Source organism: Cyrtonyx montezumae, unplaced genomic scaffold, assembly GCF_038088225.1.
Source record: "Cyrtonyx montezumae isolate F1298 unplaced genomic scaffold, pur_monq_1.0 scaffold_242, whole genome shotgun sequence".
Taxonomy (NCBI): domain Eukaryota; kingdom Metazoa; phylum Chordata; class Aves; order Galliformes; family Odontophoridae; genus Cyrtonyx; species Cyrtonyx montezumae.
In genome coordinates this window covers 5,416-27,968 of record NW_027071984.1, presented here as the reverse complement: position 1 = coordinate 27,968, position 22,553 = coordinate 5,416, and the positions used below count along the sequence as shown (strand labels likewise).

The 22,553-nt window shown below is 58.6% G+C and overlaps 2 protein-coding genes across 2 annotated transcripts; one reads left to right on the top strand and one right to left on the bottom strand.

The window, feature by feature from the left end:
- Positions 1 to 631: 631 nt before the first annotated feature.
- Positions 632 to 14,761, bottom strand: LOC136050660 (solute carrier family 2, facilitated glucose transporter member 4-like; the record flags this gene model as incomplete). Its single annotated transcript, XM_065739693.1, is given in 15 exon segments — positions 632 to 733; positions 2,189 to 2,259; positions 2,262 to 2,292; positions 2,957 to 3,105; positions 3,108 to 3,137; positions 5,391 to 5,541; positions 8,311 to 8,426; positions 8,833 to 8,908; positions 8,911 to 8,959; positions 10,019 to 10,032; positions 10,034 to 10,132; positions 10,135 to 10,182; positions 11,448 to 11,513; positions 11,515 to 11,568; positions 14,626 to 14,761. Coding segments are annotated over 15 exon segments (1,095 nt in total), but the record flags the coding sequence as incomplete, so codon positions are not given.
- A 2,112-nt stretch (positions 14,762 to 16,873) lies between these two features.
- On the top strand, positions 16,874 to 21,699 carry RNASEK (ribonuclease K). The gene is made up of 3 exons (XM_065739692.1): positions 16,874 to 16,951; positions 20,883 to 20,962; positions 21,561 to 21,699. Exons 1-3 carry the CDS (start codon positions 16,874 to 16,876, stop codon positions 21,697 to 21,699), a joined length of 297 nt encoding a protein of 98 aa, XP_065595764.1.
- The last annotated feature ends 854 nt before the right edge of the window (positions 21,700 to 22,553 follow it).

The window sequence follows — 22,553 nt, the reverse complement described above, 5'->3', positions numbered from 1 at the left end:
GGGGCGCTATGGGGTGCTATGGGGCGCTATGGGGCGCTGTGGGGCGCTGTGGGGCACTGACCTGCATGCGGAGGCTGACACTGGAGTTATGGGGTGCTATGGGACGCTGTGGGGCGCTGTGGGGCACTGACCTGCATGCGGAGGCTGACGCTGGGGTTATGGGGCGCTATGGGGTGCTGTGGGGCGCTGTGGGGCACTGACCTGCATGTGAAGGCTGACGCTGGGGTTATGGGGCGCTGTGGGGCGCTGTGGGGCACTGACCTGCATGCGGAGGCTGACGCTGGGGTTATGGGGCGCTATGGGGCGCTATGGGGTGCTATGGGGCGCTGTGGGGCGCTGTGGGCGCTGTGGGGCACTGACCTGCATGCGGAAGGCTGACGCTGGGGTTATGGGGCGCTATGGGGCGCTATGGGGTGCTATGGGGCGCTGTGGGGCGCTGTGGGCACTGACCTGCATGCGGAGGCTGACGCTGGGGTTATGGGGCGCTATGGAGTGCTATGGGGCGCTATGGGGCGCTGTGGGGCGCTGTGGGGCACTGACCTGCATGCGGAGGCTGCCGCTGGGGGTTATGGGGCGCTATGGGGCGCTATGGGGTGCTATGGGGCGCTGTGGGGCGCTGTGGGGCACTGACCTGCATGCGGAGGCTGACGCTGAGGCTGAGGGCGCAGCACAACATCCCCGCGATGCCCACGAGCTGCAGACAGCGGCGCCCGCAGCGCTCCACCAGGAACAGCTGGGGGGGGAGGGGAGGGGAGGGGGGATGGGGGAGGGGAGGAGTGGAGGGGGGGTGGGAGGGAGGAGGGGGAGGGGGGACGGGAGAGGGGTAGGGGGGAGGGGAGGGGAGAGGGAGGGGGGAGGGGAGAGGAGAGGGGGAGGAGGGAGGGGAGAGGGGGAGTGGGGAGGGGAGGGAGGAGGGGGGTGAGAGGGGGAGGGGAGGAGTGGAGGGGGGTGGGAGGGAGGAGGGGGAGGGGGGACGGGAGAGGGGGAGTGGGGAGGGAGGGGAGAGGAGGGGGGGAGGGGGAGGGAGAGGAGAGGGGGAGGAGGGAGGGGAGAGGGGGAGTGGGGAGGGGAGGGAGGAGAGGGAGGGGGGAGGGGGTGAGAGGGGGAGGGGAGGAGTGGAGGGGGGGTGGGAGGGAGGAGGGGGAGGGAGGGAGGGAGTGGAGAGGGGGAGTGGGGAGGAGAAGGAGGAGGGGGAGGGAGGGAGGGGAGAGGAGAGGGGGAGAAGGGAGGGGAGAGGAGAGGGGGAGGAGGGAGGGGAGAGGGGGAGTGGGGAGGGGGAGAGGGGGGAGGGGAGGTGAAAGGGGGAGGGGAGGAGTGGGGGGGGTTGGAGGGAGGAGGGGGAGAGGGGGAGGGGGGAAGGAAGGGGAGGGTGGGGGGAGGGGAGATGCGAGGTGGTGATGGGGAAAGTGGAGATGGGGGGGAGGGGAGTGGGGGAGGGGTATGGGGGGTGAGTGGAGGGAGGGGGGAGGGAAGATGATGGGGGGAGGGGAGCGGAAAGGGGGAGGGGCATGGGGGGGAGGGGAGGGGGTGGGAGGGGGGAGTAGAGTGGAGATGGGTGGGGTGGGGGATGGGGGGGAGGGGTGATTGGGGTAGGGGAGGGAGGGGAGAGGGGGAGGGGAGGGGAGATGGGGGGGAGGGGAGGGGCATAGACGGGGTCAGTGTGGGGCAATGGATCGTTGGGGGTGAGAGGGAGGGGGCGTGGTTTGGGTGGAAGGGGCGTGGTCTGGTAGAGGAGGCGTGACCATAATGGAGGGGGCGTGGTCAAATGAGAGGGGCGTTGTCGAGTTGAGATGGGGGTGTGGCCAGATGGTGGGCGTGGCCTAGTGGAAGGGGTGTGGCCGTGAGGGAGGGGCGTGGTCTATCGAGGGGGTTGTGGCTATAATGGGGGGCGTGATCAATTGAGAGTGGGCGTGGTCATTTGAAAGGAGGGCGTGGCCATAATGGAGGGGCGTGGTCTGGTGGAGGAGGTGTGGCCATAAGGGAGGGGCATGATAAATTGAGGGGGGCGTGGTCAGTTTGAAAAGAGGGCGTGGCCATAATGAGGGGGGCGTGGTCTGGTGGAGGAGTTGTGGCCATAATTGATGGGCGTGGTCATAATGGATAGAGCAATCAAGAGGGGGGCGTGGCCGGAGTGGAAAGGGCGTGGCCGGAGTGGAAGGGGCGTGGCCTGGGGGGGCTGGGCTCTCACCGAGAGGAGCGTGGCGGCCACGTTGACCACGCCCACCCCGATGGTGGCCATGTCGGGCTGCCCCACCCCGCGCTCTCAAAGATGGCCGTCGAGTAATAGAAGATCTGCGGGACCCCACATCCGGGGTTGGCCACGCCCACATTCGGGAGAGGCCCCGCCCACATCCTGGGGTAGGCACCGCCCTCTTTTGGTACAGGCCACGCCCACTTAAGGCACATGCCCCACCAATATCCAGGGTAGGCACCACCCACATCCCATTATAGGCCCCGCCCACTTTTGGAATAGACCCCGCCCACATTAGGCGTTATCCCCTCATAACCCCATGCCCCCCCAACCCCCTGACCCCCGACCACGTGACCCCATGACCCCATGACCACGTGACCCCATGACCCCCTATAACCCCATAACCCCCCCCCAGCCCCATAACCCCCCCACCCTCTGACCCCATGACCACATGACCCCCCTGATCACGTGACCCCGTGACCCCTATAACCCCATAACCCTCATCCCCTCCCCCCACTCCATCCCCCTCCACCCTATGACCCCGTGACCTCTGACCCCGTGCCCTCTGACCCCATGACCACGTGACCCTCCCCGATCACGTGACCCCATGTCTCACTATAACCCCATAACCCTGTATCCCCACCCTACTCCCCTCACCCCATACCCCCGCACCCTTTTGACCCCGTGACCCCCTGACCCCGTGCCCTCTGGCCCCGTGCCCTTTGACCCCGTGACCCCATGACCCCGTGCCCTCTGACCCCGTACCGCGTTGATGCCGGACAGCTGCTGGCTGAGCTGCAGCCCTATGGCGACCACCAATGGCTGCCGCAGGCGGGGGCTGCCCAGGAGGCGGAGCACCCCCACGCGGGGGGCGGGGCCACGAAGCTCCGCCCCCAACGCCTCGAGCTCCGCCCCGCCGCCTCCGGACCCAATAGGAGCGTGAGGGCTGCGGGGAAGGGCGGGGTTAAATGGTTAGGGGGGGGTGGGGGGGGAGGAGCAGCATGTGGGGCAATGTATGGGGTGTGGGGCAATGTGAGGGGCAATGTATGGGGTGTGGGGCAGTGTGGAGGGCAATGTATGGGGTGTGGGGCAATGTGTGGGCAATGTATGGGGTGTGGGGCAATGTGAGGGGCAATGTATGGGGTGTGGGGCAGTGTGGAGGGCAATGTATGGGGTGTGGGGCAGTGTGGAGGGCAATGTATGGGGTGTGGGGGCAATGTGTGGGCAATGTATGGGGTGTGGGGCAATGTGAGGGGCAATGTATGGGGTGTGGGGCAATGTGTGGGGCAATGTGTGGGGTGTGGGGCAATGTGAGGGGCAATGTATGGGGTGTGGGGCAGTGTGAGGGGCAATGTATGGGGTGTGGGGCAATGTGAGGGGCAATGTATGGGGTGTGGGGCAGTGTGGAGGGCAATGTATGGGGTGGGGCAATGGGTGTGGTGTGGGGCTATGTGTGGGGCAATGTGTGGGGCAATGTGTGGGGCAATGTGTGGGGCAGCATGTGGGGCAATGGTGACAATGACCATAACCATGAGCACAGTCATATTGACGATGATGATGACGATGACAATGACAATGATGACAATGACGATGACGATGATGATGACGTTGATGACAATGACAACGATGACGATGATGATGACGATGATGATGACAATGACAATGACGATGACGACAATGATGATGACAATGACAATTATGATTACAATGACGATGACAATGACCACAATGACGATGACAAGATGATGATGATAATGACGATGACAACGATGACAATGCCGATGACAACAATGCCGATGAAGATGATGATGACAACGATGGCGATGACAATGATGATGAGAATGACGATGACAACGATGACAATGGCAATGAAGATGACAATGACAACGATGACGATGACGATGACAATGATGATGACGATGACAACGATGGCGATGAAGATGACGATGACAACGATGACGATGACGATGACAATGACGATGACAACAATGCTGATGAAGATCACAATGACAATGATGGCAATGACGATGACGATGGCAACAATGACAATGACGATGACGATGACAACGATGGCGATGAAGATGATGATGACGATGATGACAATGACGATGACAACGATGACAACGACAATGATGACGATGACGATGACAATGACGATGACAACGATGGCGATGAAGATGATGATGACAACGATGACGATGACAACGATGGCGATGAAGATGACGATGACGATGATGACAATGACGATGACAACGATGACGATGACAACGATGACGATGACGATGAAGATGACAATGACAACGATGCCGATGCCGATGACAATGCCGATGACAACGATGGCGATGAAGATGACGATGACAACGATGACGATGAAGATGACGATGACAACGATGACGATGGCAATGACGATGACAACGATGGCGATGAAGATGATGATGACGACGATGACAATGACGATGACAACGATGACGATGGCAATGACGATGACAACGATGGCGATGAAGATGACGATGACGATGATGACAATGACGATGACAACGATGACGATGACGATGAAGATGACGATGACAACGATGACGATGACGATGACAATGATGGCAATGACAATGACGATGACAATGCCGATGACAACGATGGCGATGACGATGACAACGATGGCGATGAAGATGACGATGACAACGATGGCGATGCTGATGAAGATGACGATGACAATGATGGCAATGGCAATGAAAATGACGATGACAATGATGGCGATGACAACAATGCCGATGCAATGACAATGATGGCGATGAAGATGACGATGACGATGACAATGATGATGACAACGATGACGATGACAACAATGATGGTGCTGATGAAGATGACGATGACAACGATGACGATGACGATGACAATGACAATGATGGCAATGACGATGACGATGACAATGACGATGACAACAATGACGATGACGATGACAACGATGCCGATGCGATGACAACGATGGCGATGAAGATGACGATGACAACAATGACGATGACGATGACAATGACGATGACAACGATGACGATGACAATGACAATGATGGCAATGACAATGACGATGACAATGACGATGACAACGATGCCGATGACGATGCCGATGACAACGATGGCGATGAAGATGACGATGACAACGAAGGCGACGCCGCCGGCGCAGCGGGCTCAGTACCGTGTTCGGCCGGCGCCGCGGCGGTCGGCGCTGAGGAGGAATCGTGGGCTCTCGGGGCAGCGCGGCAGCAGCAGCGCCTGCACGGCCGCCGGGCACAGCCCCAACCCCAGCAGCAGCGGCCATCGCCGCGCTGAGCCCAGCACTGCCCCCAGGCCCAGCACCTGCGGGAGGGAAGGGCAGATGTGGGGTCGGAATCCCACCCTATGGGGTCGGATCCATCCTATGGGGTTGAAATATCCTATGGGGTCGGAATCCCACAGGATTGGGTCGTAATCTCACCCTGTGGGTCGTAATCCCACCCTATGGGGTCGGAATCTCACCCTATACGTTGTAATCCCACCCTGTGGGTCATAATCCCACCCTATGGGGTCGGAATCTCACCCTGTGGGTCATAATCCCACCCTGTGGGTCATAATCCCACCCTATGGGGTCGTAATCTCACCCTGTGGGTCATAATCCCACTATATGGGGTTGTAATCTCACCCTATGGGTCATAATCCTACCCTATGGGTCATAATCCCACCCTATGGGGTCGGAATACCATCCTATGGGGTTGAAATATCATCCTATGGGGTCGTAATCCCACAGTATTGGGTCCTAATCCCACCCTATGGGGTCGTAATCTCACCCTATACGTCGTAATCCCACCCTGTGGGTCATAATCCCACCCTATGGGGTCGTAATCTCACCCTGTGGGTCATAATCCCACTATATGGGGTTGTAATCTCACCCTATGGGTCATAATCCTACCCTATGGGTCATAATCCCACCCTATGGGGTCGGAATACCATCCTATGGGGTTGAAATATCATCCTATGGGGTCGTAATCCCACAGTATTGGGTCCTAATCCCACCCTATGGGGTCGTAATCTCACCCTATACGTCGTAATCCCACCCTGTGGGTCATAATCCCACCCTATGGGGTCGTAATCTCACCCTGTGGGTCATAATCCCACTATATGGGGTTGTAATCTCACCCTATGGGTCATAATCCTACCCTATGGGTCATAATCCCACCCTATGGGGTCGGAATACCATCCTATGGGGTTGAAATATCATCCTATGGGGTCGTAATCCCACAGTATTGGGTCCTAATCCCACCCTATGGGGTCGTAATCTCACCCTGTGGGTCATAATCCCACTATATGGGGTTGTAATCTCACCCTATGGGTCATAATCCTACCCTATGGGTCATAATCACACCCTATGGGGTTGTAATACCATCCTATGGGGTCGAAATATCATCCTATGGGGTCGTAATGCCACACTATGGGTCATAATCACACCCTATGGGGTTGTAATACCATCCTATGGGATCGTAATACCACCCTATGGGGTCGAAATATCATCCTATGGGGGCGTAATCCCGCAGGATTGGGTCGTAATCTCACCCTGTGGGTCATAATCCTACCCTATGGGGTCGGAATCCCATCCTATGGGTCATAATCCCACCCTATGGGTTGTAATCCCACTCTATGGGGTCGTAATACCATCCTATGGGGTCAAAATATCATCCTATGGGGTCATAATCCTTCAGTATTGGGTCGTAATCCCATCCTATGGGTCATAATCCCACCCTATGGGGTCGGAATACCATCCTATGGGGTTGAAATATCCTATGGGGTCGGAATCCACAGTATTGGGTCCTAATCCCACCCTATGGGGTCGTAATCCCACCCTATGGGGTCGTAATCTCACCCTATACGTCGTAATCCCACCCTGTGGGTCATAATCCCACCCTATGGGGTCGTAATCTCACCCTGTGGGTCATAATCCCACCCTATGGGGTCGTAATACCATCCTATGGGGTCGAAATATCATCCTATGGGGTCGTAATGCCACACTATGGGTCATAATCCCACCCTATGGGTCATAATGCCACCCTATGGGGTTGTAATACCATCCTATGGGGTCGTAATACCACCCTATGGGGTCAAAATATCATCCTATGGGGGCGTAATCCCGCAGGATTGGGTCGTAATCTCACCCTGTGGGTCATAATCCCACCCTATGGGGTCGGAATCCCATCCTATGGGTCATAATCCCACCCTATGGGTCGTAATCCCACTCTATGGGGTCGTAATACCATCCTATGGGGTCAAAATATCATCCTATGGGGTCATAATCCTTCAGTATTGGGTCGTAATCCCATCCTATGGGTCATAATCCCACTCTATGGGGTCGTAATCCCACCCTATGGGTCGTAATCCCAACATATGGGGTCATAATCCCCCCCTATGGGGTCTTAATACCATCCTATGGGGTTGAAATATCATCCTATGGGTCGTAATGCCACACTATGGGTCATAATCCCACCCTATGGGTCGTAATTCCACCCTATGGGGTTGTAATCCCACTCTGTGGGTCATGATCCCACCCTATGGGGTCGTAATACCATCCTATGGGGTCAAAATATCATCCTATGGGGTCATAATCCTTCAGTATTGGGTTGTAATCCCATCCTATGGGTCGTAATACCATCCTATGGGGTCAAAATATCATCCTATGGGGTCGTAATCCCACACTATGGGTCATAATTCCACCCTATGGGCTCGAAATATCATCCTATGGGGGCGTAATCCCGCAGGATTGGGTTGTAATCCCACCCTGTGGGTCATAATCCCACCCTATGGGGTCGTAATCTCACCCTATGGGTCGTAATCCCACCCTATGGGTTCATAATCCCATCCTATGGGGTCAGAATCGCACCCTATGGGGTCACAGTCCCACTCTATGGTACCATAATCTATTCCCCCTCCCCCCCCAAATCCCAAATCCCCCATCTCCTTCTCCTGACCCCAATTACCCCCCCCCAGGAGAACCGTGGGGACCCCCAAATCCCCTCTTATTGACCCCAAATCCCCACTCAGGACCCCCACAGCCCCTCCCTCCTTCCCTGCCCCCCATCCCCCCCCCCTCCTTCCCCATACCTGCGCCCCCAGGATGCCGATGACGACAGCCAATTGATTGCAGGGTCCCCAGGGCCCCCCGCAGGCGGGTGGGGGAGATTTCCCCACGTACATGGGCACCAGCCCCGAGACCAGCCCTGTGAGGGGGGAGAGGGAAATCGCGCGTGGGCTCCGCCCCCAGGAGCCCCCCAACCCACACTCGGGGCCACGGGACATCGCCCCTTTAAGAGCTAGTGTTGCCCCTTTAAGGGATGACATCGCCCCTTTAAGAGGTAGCGTTGCCCCTTTGAAGTTGCTGGTGCCTCTTTTAATTCTGATGCCGCCCCTTTAAGGGGTGACATTGCCCCTTTAAGAGATGGCATCGCCATTTTAAGACGTGGCATTGCCCCTGTAAGAGGTGGTGCTGTCACTTTAAGAGGTAACATCGCCCCTTTAAGGGATGCATTGCCCATTTAAGAGCAGTCATCGCCCCTTTAAGAGCAAACCACGCCCTTTTAAGGGCGGGGCTAAGACGGGCCGTGCTCTCTCCCCATTGGCCGATACCTGAGTAGGCGCCGAGCAGGAACCGACCAATGATGATGAGGATGTAGGAGGGGCCCCACTTGGCCGCGCCCATCAAGAGCCCCCGCCCACAAAAGCCAACGCGTTGGTGGCAATCATTGCGTGCTTCCTGATGGGAGGGAGGGGCGGGGCCACGTCAGGACACGCCCACTTCGTGGCCACACCCAGGACGTCACGCCCTGCCCATAAGTTAACCCAGGAGGCCCCGCCCCCCACGGAAGCCCCACCTCCAGAAGACCCTCCCCCCTTTAATGCCCCGCCCCCTCTAAAGCCACACTCCTTTGAAGCCCGCCCCTCTGAAGCCCCGCCCCTCAGCTCAATGGAAACCCCACCCTATAATAGCCCCGCCCTCAGGAATCCCCCTGAAGCCCCGCCCCCATAAAGCCTTGCCCCTTTGAAGCCATGCCCCCTCCCGTAAGCCCTGCCCACTTGAAGCCCCGCCCACTCCCGTAAGAAGTCCCGCCTCCCCTTTAAAACCCCACCCTGTAAATCCCGCCCCTATAGAAGCCCCGCCCCTTTTAAGCCCCGCCCTTAGGAACCCCCCTGAAGCCCCGTCCCCAGGTAAACCCCGCCCCCTTTGAAGCCCCTCCCCATCCTAAGCACCGCCTACTTGAAGCCCCACCCCACATAATCCCCGCCCCCTCTGAAGCCACGCCCCTCCACTCAATCGCAACCCCACCCTATAATAACCCCGCCCTCAGGAATCCCCTGAAAGCCCCGCCCCTCCCGTAAACACCTCCCCGTAGAAAAAGCCACGCCCCCTCTGAAGCCCCGCCCCTCCGCGCTATCGAAACCCCGCCCTCATGACTCCCCCCGGAAAAAGCCCCGCCCCCTTTGAAGCCCCGCCCCTCCGCGCAATCGAAACCCCGCCCTCATGACTCCCCCCGAAAAAAGCCCCGCCTCCTTTGAAGCCACGCCCCTCCGCGCAATCGAAACCCGCCCTCATGACTCCCCCCGGAAAAAGCCCCGCCCCCTTTGAAGCCCCGCCCCTCCGCGCAAACGAAACCCGCCCTCATGACTCCCCCTGAAAAAAGCCCCGCCTCCTTTGAAGCCACGCCCCTGCCGCGCAATCGAAACCTCGCCCTCATGACTCCCCCCAAAAAAAGCCCCGCCCCCCTTTGAAGCCCCACACCCCACGTATGCCCCGCCCCCTCGAGGCCCCGCCCACCTGCCGAGGCGCTCGGGCCATCTCCCCCACGCCGAGTGACGCCAGCATTCCCCCCACGGAGAAGATGGCGACGGACAGCGCCCACAGAGACGGGACCACGGCCGCGGGGGGCGGGGCTTCCCGGAGCGCTGCGTCCACGTCGCGTTGTACTCCGCTTCCAGGACCTGGGGGGGGGGGGGGGGCGGTACGGAGCGATCGTGGGACCGGTAGGGACCAGTAAGGACCGCTATGGGACTGGTATGGGACCGGTATGGGACCAGTATGGACCGGTAGGGACCAGAATGGAGCATAATGGGACCAGTATGGACCAGTATGGACCAGTATGAAACACAATGGGACCAGTATGAAACACAATGGGACCAGTATGGGACCAGTATGGACCAGTATGGAACACAATGGGACCAGTATGGACCAGTATGGACCAGTATGGAACACAATGGGACCAGTATGGAGCACAATTTTGGGACCAGTAGGAACCAGTATGGAGCACAATGGGATTGGTATGGACCACTATGGCCCAGTCCATCCCAGTTCATCCCAGTCCGTCTCCCAGACCGTCCCAGTCCGTCCCAGTCCGTCCCAGTCCATCCCAGTCCTTCCCAGTCTGGCTCACAGTCCATCCCTGTCCATCCCTGTCCATCCCAGTCCTTCCCAGTCCATTCCAGTCCGTCCCAGTCCATCCCAGTCCGTTCCAGTCCAGCCCAGTCCGTCCCAGTCTGTCCCAGTCCCTCCAGTCATCCATCCCAGTCCTTCCCAGTCCGTCCCAGTCCATCCCAGTCCTTCCCAGTCCTTCCCAGTCTGGCTCACAGTCCATCCCTGTCCATCCCTGTCCATCCCAGTCCTTCCCAGTCCGTCCCAGTCCGTCCCAGTCCATCCAGTCCATCCCAGTCTGGCTCCCAGTCCGTCCCAGTCCCTCCCAGTCCATCCCAGTCCTTCCCAGTCCGTCCCAGTCCATCCCAGTCCTTCCCAGTCCTTCCCAGTCTGGCTCACAGTCCATCCCTGTCCATCCCTGTCCATCCCAGTCCTTCCCAGTCCATTCCAGTCCGTCCCAGTCCAGCCCAGTCCGTTCCAGTCCAGCCCAGTCCGTCCCAGTCTGTCCCAGTCCATTCCAGTCCATCCCAGTCCCCCTAGTCCCTCTCAGTCCGTCCCAGTCCGTCCCAGTCCCTCCCAGTCCATCCCAGTCCATCCCAGTCTGTCCCAGTCCGTCCCAGACCGTCCCAGTCCACCCCAGTCCATCCCAGTCCATCCCAGTCCATCCCAGTCCATCCCAGTCCCCCCTAGTCCCTCCCAGTCCGTCCCAGTCCATCCCAGTCCATACCCAACCCGGCTCCAGTCGTCAGTCCAGTCCCTCCCAGTCCAGCCCAGTACATCCCAGTCCATCCAGTCTGGCTCCCAGTCCGTCCCAGTCCATCCCAGTCCGTCCCAGTACCTTCTGTGGGGCGTTGATGACCCCCACGTGGTAGCCGACCTGCAGTGACCCCAACGCCGCCGTCCCCCACCGCCATCGCCAACGTCGGGGTCAGCGCCGGGGGGGGCGGGGCCTCCGCGTCCTGGGGACACAGAGGGGTCAGGGTCAGGGGGGTATGGGGTCGGGGGGAGTATGGGGTCAGGGGTATGGGGTCAGGGGGGGTATGGGGTCAGGGGTACGGGGTCAGGGGTACGGGGTGAGGGGTATGGGGGTCAGGGGGGGTATGGGGTCAGGGGTATGGGGGTCAGGGGTATGGGGTCAGGGGTACGGGGTCAGGGGGGTATGGGGTCAGGGGGGTATGGGGTCAGGGGTATGGGGTCAGGGGTACGGGGTGAGGGGTATGGGGTCAGGGGTATGGGGTCAGGGGGAGTATGGGGTCAGGGGGGGTATGGGGTCAGGGGGTACGGGGTGAGGGGTATGGAGTCAGGGGATATGGGGTCAGGGGTATGGGGTCAGGGGGGTATGGGGTCAGGGGGGTATGGGGTCAGGGGGGGTATGGGGTCAGGGGATATGGGGTTGGGGGGGATATGGGGTCGGGGGGGATATGGGGTCAGGGGTATGGGTTCAGGGGTACGGGGTCAGGGGTACGGGGTCAGGGGTATGGGGTCAGGGGTATGAGGTCAGGGGGGGATGGGGTCAGGGGGGGATGGGGTCAGGGGTATGGGGTCAGGGGGGGATGGAGTCAGGGGGTATGGGGTGAGGGGGGGGGGATATGGGGTCAGGGGTATGGGTCCCTATGGGGTCAGTGTAGGATATGGGTCCCTATGGGGTCAGGGGGGATATGGGTCCCTATGGGGTCAGGGGGATATGGGTCCCTATGGGGTCAGGGGGATATGGGGTCAGGGGGGATATGGATCCCTATGGGGCCAGGGGGATATGGGTCCCTATGGGGTCGGGGATGGGTCCCTATGGGGTCGGGGGGGATATGGGGTCGGGGGGGGATATGGGTCCCTATGGGGTCAGGAGGGGGATATGGGTCCCTATGGGGTCGGCTCAATCCCATGGTCCCTATGGGGGCGCTATGGGGCGGGGGGGGGGCACCGTTGTTGCCATCGGTGACGCGGGAGGGGGAGGGGCGGGGGGGGGAGGGGCAGCGGTGGTGACACGAGGGGACATCGGTTGCCCCTCCCCCCCCCCCTCCCCCTTTCCCCTCCCCCACCCCACGGGCGCCCGTGGCCGTATTTGGGCAGAGCGGCGCCGCGGGGGTGGGGGAGGGGCTCTGAAGGGGGAGGGGCTTTGGGGGGGAGGGGCGTGGGAGGGGGGAGGGGCTTTGGAGGGGGGGAGGGGGAGGGGGAGGGGCGTGGGGAGGGGACCGGGTGGGGGGGGGGGGGGGGGAGCGAAGTTTTGGGGCCACGGACCCCGAGATTTTGGGGGGGGGGGGGTGGGGGGGGGGAATGGCTCTTAATGAGCCCCGCTAATTAGCAGTAATTAAGCGGCGCTGATGGATTCCTCGTTAAGGGCGTCATTAGCGACGCAGACGTTATGGCCGCCTTTACTCCCCCCCCCCCCCCCCCCCTCGGAATCTGATTACGTTCCTAATTAGTCCGCTAATTACTCCGTTAATTAACCCGTGACAGCCTCAGTCTGAATCATCCCTAATTAACCCCTAATGATGCTCTCTGTTCCAATTAACCCCTAATTAACCCACTAATTACCAGCCCACACACCTCTGCATTTACTTCCCTAAATCTCCCCCCCCCCCCCAGGCCAATTACTCTGCTAATTAACCCTCTAATTACACTCTAATTACCCCATTAATGATCCACGGTGACCCCCTCAGTCCTAATCGCCCCCTAATTAACCCCCAATGACCCTTTAGGTCCCAATTAGCGCCTAATTAACACCTTAATAGCCTTCTCCTGTCTTTACTCCCCTGAATACCCCCCTAACCCAACACTCCGCTAATTAACCCTCTAATTACCACTCTAATTGTCTCCTTAATTATCCCCCAGTGACCCTCTGAATCTCGTTGCCCCCTAATTAATCCCTAATGACCCTTGAAGTTCCAATTAACCCCTAATTAACCCCCTAATTACCACCCCACATAGCTCCGCGTTTACTCCCCTGAATCCCCCCCAAACCCAATTACTCCTCTAATTACTCTTCTAATTACCCCTTTAATTACTCCGTTAATTAACCCCAATGACTCAGTCCAAATTATCCCCTAAATTAACCCCTAATTAACCCCTAATGACGCTCTCAGTCCCAATCACCCTTAATTAACCCCTAATTTCCAGCCCACATCCCTCTGCATTTACTCCCCTAAATCCCCCCAGCCCAATTACTCCGCTAATTAGTCCTCTAATTACCACTCTAATTACCCACTTAATTATCCCCGATGAACCCCCCATTCCCAGTTACCCCCTAATTACTCCTAATGACTCTCTCCGTCCCAATTAACCCTTAATTAACCCCCTAATTACCTCCCCTCCCACACTGACTCCCCTAAATTCCCCCAAGCCCAATTAATCCTCTTAATTACCCCTCTAATTATCCTCTAAATTAATTACCCCTCTTAATTACCCCTCTAATTATCCTCTAAATCCCAATTACCGCTAATGAGCCACCAACAATCCCTTAAACCCCAATTAACCCCTTAATTATTCCCTCGTTATTCTGCTCCACAAATTACCCCCAGCCCCTAATGACCCCCTTAATTACCTCCTAATTACCTCCTAATTATCCCTAATCTGCCTCTAATTACGCCTTAATTACCCCTCAAACCTAAATCCAATCCAATTATGCTTTAATTAAGTCTTTAATCCCCCTTAATTATGCCCCTTTATAACCCCAGGCCAAAATTACGCACAAATTAACCCCCCCCGATTTACCTTTAATTACCCCTCGCCCTAATTACCTCCTTAATTGCCCCTCTAATTGCCCCTCCCAGTCCTAATTAACCCCTAATTAACTCATCATTAGCCCCTCATTACCCCGCTAATTACCCCCCAGGCGCCCTCCCCTAATTACCCTCCCAGCCCTAATCACCCCCCCTAATTAGTCCCACAACTTTTAATTACCCCTAATTACCGCAGTAATTACCTCCCAATATGCCCCTTAATTAACTAATTAGCTCCTTAATGATCCCCCTGGCTTTAATTAATCCCACTAATTACCCCCCCCCCCCCCCCCCATGTACCTCCTCCTCATTCTGGATCTGCTGGAATCCACTCGGCATCGCGGGATTAATTAACGGGGGGCAATTAACGAGCTGCAATTAATAATTAGCAGTCGATGGCGGCGGGAGGTTAATGGGGATTAATTAACGGGCAGTAGTTAATAGAGAACAATTAATAGGTGGTTAATTAGCAGAGGTCAACGGGGGGGGGAGAAAATAAGGGGGTAAAGGGGGAGGGTAATTAATTAGAGGGGTAATTAGAGGGTGATTAATGAATAGGGAGTGATTAATGGGGTTAATTAGTGGGGGTTAATTGGATTCGCAGCGCCGCGACCCCCCCGGGGAGGGGCAGATCCCGGGGGGGGGGCGGGGCAGTCTGAGGGGGAGGGGCAATTAACGTGGGGGGTAATTAGTGCCGGGGTAATTGAAAGAAGTAATTAGAGGTTAATTAGAGGTGAAACTAATTTGGGGGGCAGTTAATGGGGGCAATTAATGGGGCTAATGAGGAGGGGAGGCGGCTACGGGGGGGGGCAATGAGGGGGGTAATTAGTATGGGGAGTTAATGAGCGGGATGGTTAAGGGGTAATTAATTAAGGCAATTAATAGGGGTAATTATTAGGGGTAATGAGGAAGGGGGGGGGGCAGTTAGTGGGCCATTAGTTGGGCAATTAGTGCGATGGCTCATAGGCGGCCTTAATTAGCATAATCATCCGAAGCAGTTTTAATTAAGCAGGGGCTTATTAATCAGGGCCTCGTTAATTAGAGGGGAGCCAATTAATAACGGGGCGCCCCCGCCTCAATTAAAGGCATTAATTAAAGGGGCCATCGGAATTAATTCATGAGCCAATGGACAGCCGATCCGGGGCTCGTTAAGGGCTAATGAATCAGGGGTTAATTAATGAAGGGGCGGTTAATGAAGGGCCGTTAATTGGGGTCCGCTTCCCTCTGCTCTGGGGCTCCGCTCTGGGACCCCCCCCGAGGCCACGCCCCCTTTCAAGACCACGCCCTCTTCCACACAGGCCACGCCCCTCAACGTAGGCCACGCCCCCATACCCCAGCGGGGTCACCCGAGGTCACGTTGTGAGTCACCGCCGCGCCCCCTCCCCTCCCCCCACGGGGTTATTTTTAGGAAAGGTCACAGCGGTGGGGGAGGGGCGGCTCTTAAAGGGGCGATGGAGCCGCGGATGGGGGGGGGTGCGCGTGTGGGGTGGGGTCCACCCATGGCATTGCCCCTTTAAGTACCTCCCCGCCCCGATTTAACCGTTTTGCTGCCTTCTAATTATCCCCTTCGTTATGCTTCCCGCTAATTAACTCACCTCCTTAATTACCCCTCCTCTTTAATTACCCCACCCACTTAATTACCCCACCTCCTTAATTATTCCACCCCCTCAATTGCCCCACTCCCTTAACTACTTTTTCTCTTAATTATTCTTCTATTTAACGCCTCTTAATTATTCCAATTCCTTAATTACTGCACCTCCTTAATTACCTCTCCCCTTAACTACCCCAATTCCTAAATTACCACACCCCTCTTAATTACCCCGCCCCTTAATTCCCTCCCCCCGCGTCTTAATTTTCCTCTCCCTCAACCACCCAACTAATTACTCCGGCCTAATTATCCTCCATGCTAATTACCCCACCCCTTTAATAACCTCACCGCCTTAATTATTCCATCCCCTTAATTGCCCCACCCCCTTAATTAATTCCCCCCCTCCTAATCACTGACTCCACCCCTTAATTACGCCCCTCCCCCTTAATTAACCCACCCCTTAATTAATTACCCCTCCTGACTCCCCCACTTAATCACGCCCCTCCCCTTAATTACCCCACCCCTTAATTAATTACCCCTCCTGACTCCCCCACTTAATCACGCCCCTCCCCTTAATTACCCCCACCCCTTAATTGCCCCACCCCCTTAATTAATTACCCCTCCTGACTCCACCCCTTAATCGCGCCTCTCCCCCCCTGCTATTTTTAATCAGGCACCGACACGGCACCCCCGCCCCTCGCGAGGCCCCCTCCGCCCCACTTCCGCCTTTACGTCACATTCCGGCGCCGCCCACCGCCGTCGCCCTCTTATGACGTCACACTTCCGGCGCCGCCTCAGTCTGCTGCAGCGGCACGGCCGCGCAGCAGCTTCCGGGAGTAGGGGCTTCGCGCGCGTTCGCGCACGTTACGTCGTCGTGACGTCATCATTTCGGGTGGCGTGACGTCATTTGTGTGGTTTCCTTCTCCCCCCCCCACCACCACCACTTCCGGGAGGGTCGCCATGGTGTCGCTGCTGTGCTGCGGGCCCAAGCTGGCGGCGTGCGGGATTGTGCTGAGCGCGTGGGGCGTCGTCATGCTGGTAGGGGTCACGTGGGGGGAGGGGAGGGGGGGGTGTGGGGGGAGGGGGGAAAGTGGGGGTTTATGGGGGGGAGGGGTGAGGTATATGGGGGGGGAGGGGGGAAAGTGGGGGTTTATGGGGGGGAGGGGAGGGATATATGGGGGTAGGGGGGAAAGTGGGGGTTTATGGGGGGGAGGGGGGAAAATGTGAGGTTTATGGGGGGAGGGGTGGGATATATGGGAGGGAGGGGAGAAAGTGAGGGGTATATGGGGGGGAGGGGATGGGAGGGGTTTATGGGGGGGGGAGAAAGTGTGGGGTTTATCGGGGGAGAGGGGGAAGTGTGGGGCTAATCGGGGGGGAGGGGAGGGGGAAAGTGTGGGGTTTATGGGGGGGAGGGGGGGAAAGGTGGGTTTTATGGGGGGAGAGGGGGAGGGGAAGGGGGAAGTGTGGGGTTTATGGGGGGAGGGGGGTTCTGTGGGGTCTGTTCAGGGGTCTGGGGGCATTTCTATGGGGCTAGGGGATCTCTGGGGCAGGGGGGGGGGCTCTATGGGGCTGAGGGGGTCTCTATGCGGCTGAGGGGGGTCACCATGGGGCAGGGGGTGTCTCTATGGGGCTGAGGGGGGTCTCTATAGGGCTGGGGGGCTCTCTATGGGGCTGAGGGGATCTCTATGGGGCTGGGGGGGGCTCTATGTGGCTGAGGGGGCTGTCTATGGGGCTGAGGGGGGTCTCTATGGGGATGGAAGTGTCTCTATGGGGCTGGGGGGGTCTCTGTGAGGCTGAGGGGGTTCTCCATGGGGCAGGGGGGGTCTCTATGGGGCTGTTTCCACAGCCCCTCCCCCACTCCCCATGGCCACTTCCTCTTTGGGGCCGTCAGGCGCCGCTGTGTCACCATTGTCCCCATATCCCATTGTCCCCATTGTCCCCATATCCCATTGTCCCCAATGTCCCCATATCCCATTGTCCCCATATCCCATTGTCCCCAATGTCCCCATATCCCATTGTCCCCATATCCCATTGTCCCCAATGTCCCCATATCCCATTGTCCCCATATCCCATTGTCCCCAATGTCCCCATATCCCATTGTCCCCATATCCCATTGTCCCCAATGTCCCCATATCCCATTGTCCCCATATCCCATTGTCCCCAATGTCCCCATATCCCATTGTCCCCAATGTCTGGGGGGCTTTTCTGGAGTCTGGGGGGGGGGTCCGGGGCGTTCTGTGGGGTCTATGCAGGGGTCTGGGGGCATATCTATGGGGCTGGGGTCTCTATGGGGCTGAGAGGTTCTCTATGGGGCAGGGGGGGTCTCCATGGGGCTGAGGGGGGTCTCCATGGGGCTGAGGGGTTCTCTATGGGGCTGAGGGGGGTCTCTATGGGGCAGGGGGGGTCTCTGTGGGGCTGAGGGGGTCTCTATGGGGCTGAGGGGGTCTCCATGGGGCTGAGGGGTTCTCTATGGGGCTGAGGGGGTCTCCATGGGGCAGGGGGGGTCTCTGTGGGGCTGAGGGGGTCTCTATGGGGCTGAGGGGGTCTCTATGGGGCTGGGGGGCTCTCTATGGGGCTGAGCGGGTCTCTATGGGGCTGAGGGGGCTCTCTATGGGGCTGAGCGGGTCTCTATGGGGCTGAGGGGGGTCTCTATCCCAATGTCCCCACACCCCACTGTCCCCACACCCCACTGTCCCCCTGACCCCACACCCCACTGTCCCCACACCCCACTGTCCCCACACCCCACTGTCCCCCTGACCCCCCACCCCACTGTCCCCGCCCCCGTGTGACATTGTCCCCGTGTGACATTGTCCCCGCTGTCCCCACCCATCCGGTGTCACCGCTCCGATCCGGTTCCGTCCGCCCCATGGGGCGGTGACGGTGACAGTGACACCGTGTGGGGGGGGGGGAGGGGACAGTGACAGTGACACCGTGTGTGTGTGGGGGGGGGGGGTGGTGACACCGTGTGGGGTGGGGGAGGGGACGGTGACAGTGACACCATGGGGGGGGTGGGGGAGGGGACAGTGACACCGTGTGGGGTGGGGGAGGGATGGTGACACTGTGTGGGGTGACAATGTCACCGCTGTGGGGTGGGGGAGGGGATGCTGGGGGGTGACAGTGACGTGGGGGGTGACATTAGGGGGGGACATTGGGGGGGACACAGTGACGGTGACACAGTGACGGTGACACTGATGGTGACACGGTGACGGTGACACGGTGATGGTGACTGTGACACAGTGACAGTGACGGTGACAGTGACACTGATGGTGTCATGGTGACGGTGACACAGGGACGGTGATAGTGACAGTGACACTGATGGTGACATGGTGACGGTGATGGTGATGGTGTCATGGTGACGGTGACACTGATGGTGACACGGTGACGGTGACTGTGACACAGTGACAGTGACGCAGTGATGGTGACAGTGATGGTGACGGTGTCGGTGTCACTGGTGGTGTCACAGTGATGGTGATGGTGACACAGTGACACAGTGACAGTGACACTGATGGTGTCACGGTGATGGTGACAGTGATGATGATGGTGACATGGTGGTGATGGTGACACTGATGGTGACACAGTGACGGTGACAGTGACACTGATGGTGTCACGGTGATGGTGACAGTGACACTGACGGTGACACAGTGACAGTGACACTGATGGTGTCACGGTGACAGTGACGGTGACACTGATGGTGTCACGGTGACAGTGACACAGTGATGGTGACGGTGACAGTGACACTGATGGTGACACGGTGACGGTGACGGCGACAGTGACACTGATGGTGACACGGTGACGGTGATGGTGACAGTGACAGTGACACTGATGGTGACACGGTGACGGTGATGATGATGGTGTCACGGTGACGGTGACACTGATGGTGACACGGTGACAGTGACACAGTGACGGTGACACAGTGACGGTGACACTGATGGTGACACGGTGACAGTGACACGGTGATGGTGACTGTGACACAGTGACAGTGACGGTGACAGTGACACTGATGGTGTCATGGTGACGGTGACACAGGGACGGTGATAGTGACAGTGACACTGATGGTGACATGGTGACGGTGATGGTGATGGTGTCATGGTGACGGTGACACTGATGGTGACACGGTGACGGTGACTGTGACACAGTGACAGTGACGCAGTGATGGTGACAGTGATGGTGACGGTGTCGTGTCACTGATGGTGTCACAGTGATGGTGATGGTGACACAGTGACACAGTGACAGTGACACTGATGGTGTCACGGTGATGGTGACAGTGATGATGATGGTGACATGGTGGTGATGGTGACACTGATGGTGACACAGTGACGGTGACAGTGACACTGATGGTGTCACGGTGATGGTGACAGTGACACTGACGGTGACACAGTGACAGTGACACTGATGGTGTCACGGTGACAGTGACGGTGACACTGATGGTGTCACGGTGACAGTGACACAGTGATGGTGACGGTGACAGTGACACTGATGGTGTCACGGTGATGGTGATGGTGACAGTGACAGTGACACTGATGGTGACACGGTGACGGTGATGATGATGGTGTCACGGTGACGGTGACACTGATGGTGACACGGTGACAGTGACACAGTGATGGTGACACAGTGACGGTGACAGTGACGCTGACGGTGTCACGGTGATGGTGACGGTGACACAGTGACACTGATGGTGTCACGGTGACGGTGACACTGATGGTGACACGGTGACAGTGACACAGTGACGGTGACACAGTGACGGTGACAGTGACGCTGACGGTGTCACGGTGATGGTGACGGTGACACAGTGACACTGATGGTGTCACGGTGACGGTGACACTGATGGTGACGGTGACACTGACGGTGTCACAGTGACGGTGACGGTGACGGTGACGGTGACACTGATGGTGACGGTGACACTGACGGTGACGGTGACACTGACGGTGTGACGGTGACGGTGACGGTGACGGTGACGGTCCCCCCCCAGGTGCTGTTGGGGATCTTCTTCAACGTGCACTCGGCCGTTCTCATTGAGGACGTTCCCTTCACCGAAGAGGACTTCAACGGGTGAGTGCGGCCCCACAGCGACTGCCCTGCCTCATAGCGAGACCCCCTGCCCCATAGGACAGCCCTGCCCATAGAGACAGCCCTGCGCCACAGCGAGACCCCCTGCCCATAGGGACAGCCCTGCCCCACAGCGGCTGCCCTGCCCCATAGGGACAGCCCTGCCCCATAGCGAGACCTCCTGCCCCATAGAGACAGCCCTGCCCCACAGCGACTGCCCTGCCTCATAGCGAGACCCCCTGCCCCATAGGGACAGCCCTGCCCCATAGAGACAGCCCTGCCCCATAGCAAGACCCCCTGCCCCATAGGGACAGCCCTGCCCCATAGCAAGCCCCCCTACCCCATAGATTCTCCTCAGCCCACATTGACCCCATAGAACCCCTTCAGCCCCATAGATCCCCCTCAGCCCCACATATTGACCCCATAGATCCCCCTCAGCCCCACATACTGACCCCACAGGACCCCCTCAGCCCCATAGATCCCCCTAGCCCCACAGCCTGACCCCATAGGACCTCCTCAGCCCCACAGGACCCCCTCAGCCCCATAGATCCCCCCCAGCCCACAGCCTGACCCACAGCCCGCGTGTCCCGTTGTATGGCAGCGGTCCGGAGCGGATCTATGGGGTGTACGAGCGCGTGGGCACCAACTGCTTCGTGGCCGCGGGGCTGTACGCGGTGCTGGGCGGACTGGCGCTGTGCCAGGCGCGGCTCAACAAGCGCAAGGAGTACCTGGTGCGGTGACCCCTGCGGCCGCCCAGAGCACCCCGGAAGTACGGCACCCCGAAAGCACCGCACCCCGAAAGCAACGCACCCCGGAAGTACGGCACCCGAAAGCACCGCACCCCGAAAGCAACGCACCCTGGAAGTACGGCACCCCAGAAGCACCACACCCTGGAAGTACCGCACCCCGGAAGTACCGCACCCCTAAAGTAGAGCACCCCAGAAGTACGGCACCCCAAAAGCACCACAGCCCGGAAGTACGGCACCCCAAAAGTATGGCACCCCGGAAGTATGGCACCCCTAAAGTAGAGCACCCTGAAAGCACCGCACCCCAGAAGTACGGCACCCCTAAAGTACAGCACCCCGGAAGTACGGCACCCCACAGGACCCAAGGAGTACCTGTGCGGTGACCCCTGCGGCCGCCGCCCAGAGCACCCCGGAAGTATGGCACCCCGAAAGCACCGCACCCCGGAAGTACCGCACCCCTAAAGTAGAGCACCCTGAAAGTACGGCACCCCGGAAGTACGGCACCCCGAAAGCACCGCACCCCAAAAGCACCGCACCCCGGAAGTACAGCACCCCGAAAGCACCGCACCCTAAAGCATTGCACCCCAGAAGTACGGCACCCCAGAAGCACCGCACCCCGGAAGTACCGCACCCCTAAAGTAGAGCACCCCAGAAGTGCGGCACCCCGGAAGTATGGCACCCTAGAAGTACGGCACCCCAAAAGCACCACAGCCCGAAGTACGGCACCCTTAAAGTACGGCACCCCAGAAGTACGGCACCCCTTAAGTAGAGCACCCCGAAAGCACCGCACCCCAGAAGTACTGCACCCCGGAAGTACGGCACCCCACAGGACCCAAGGAGTACCTGGT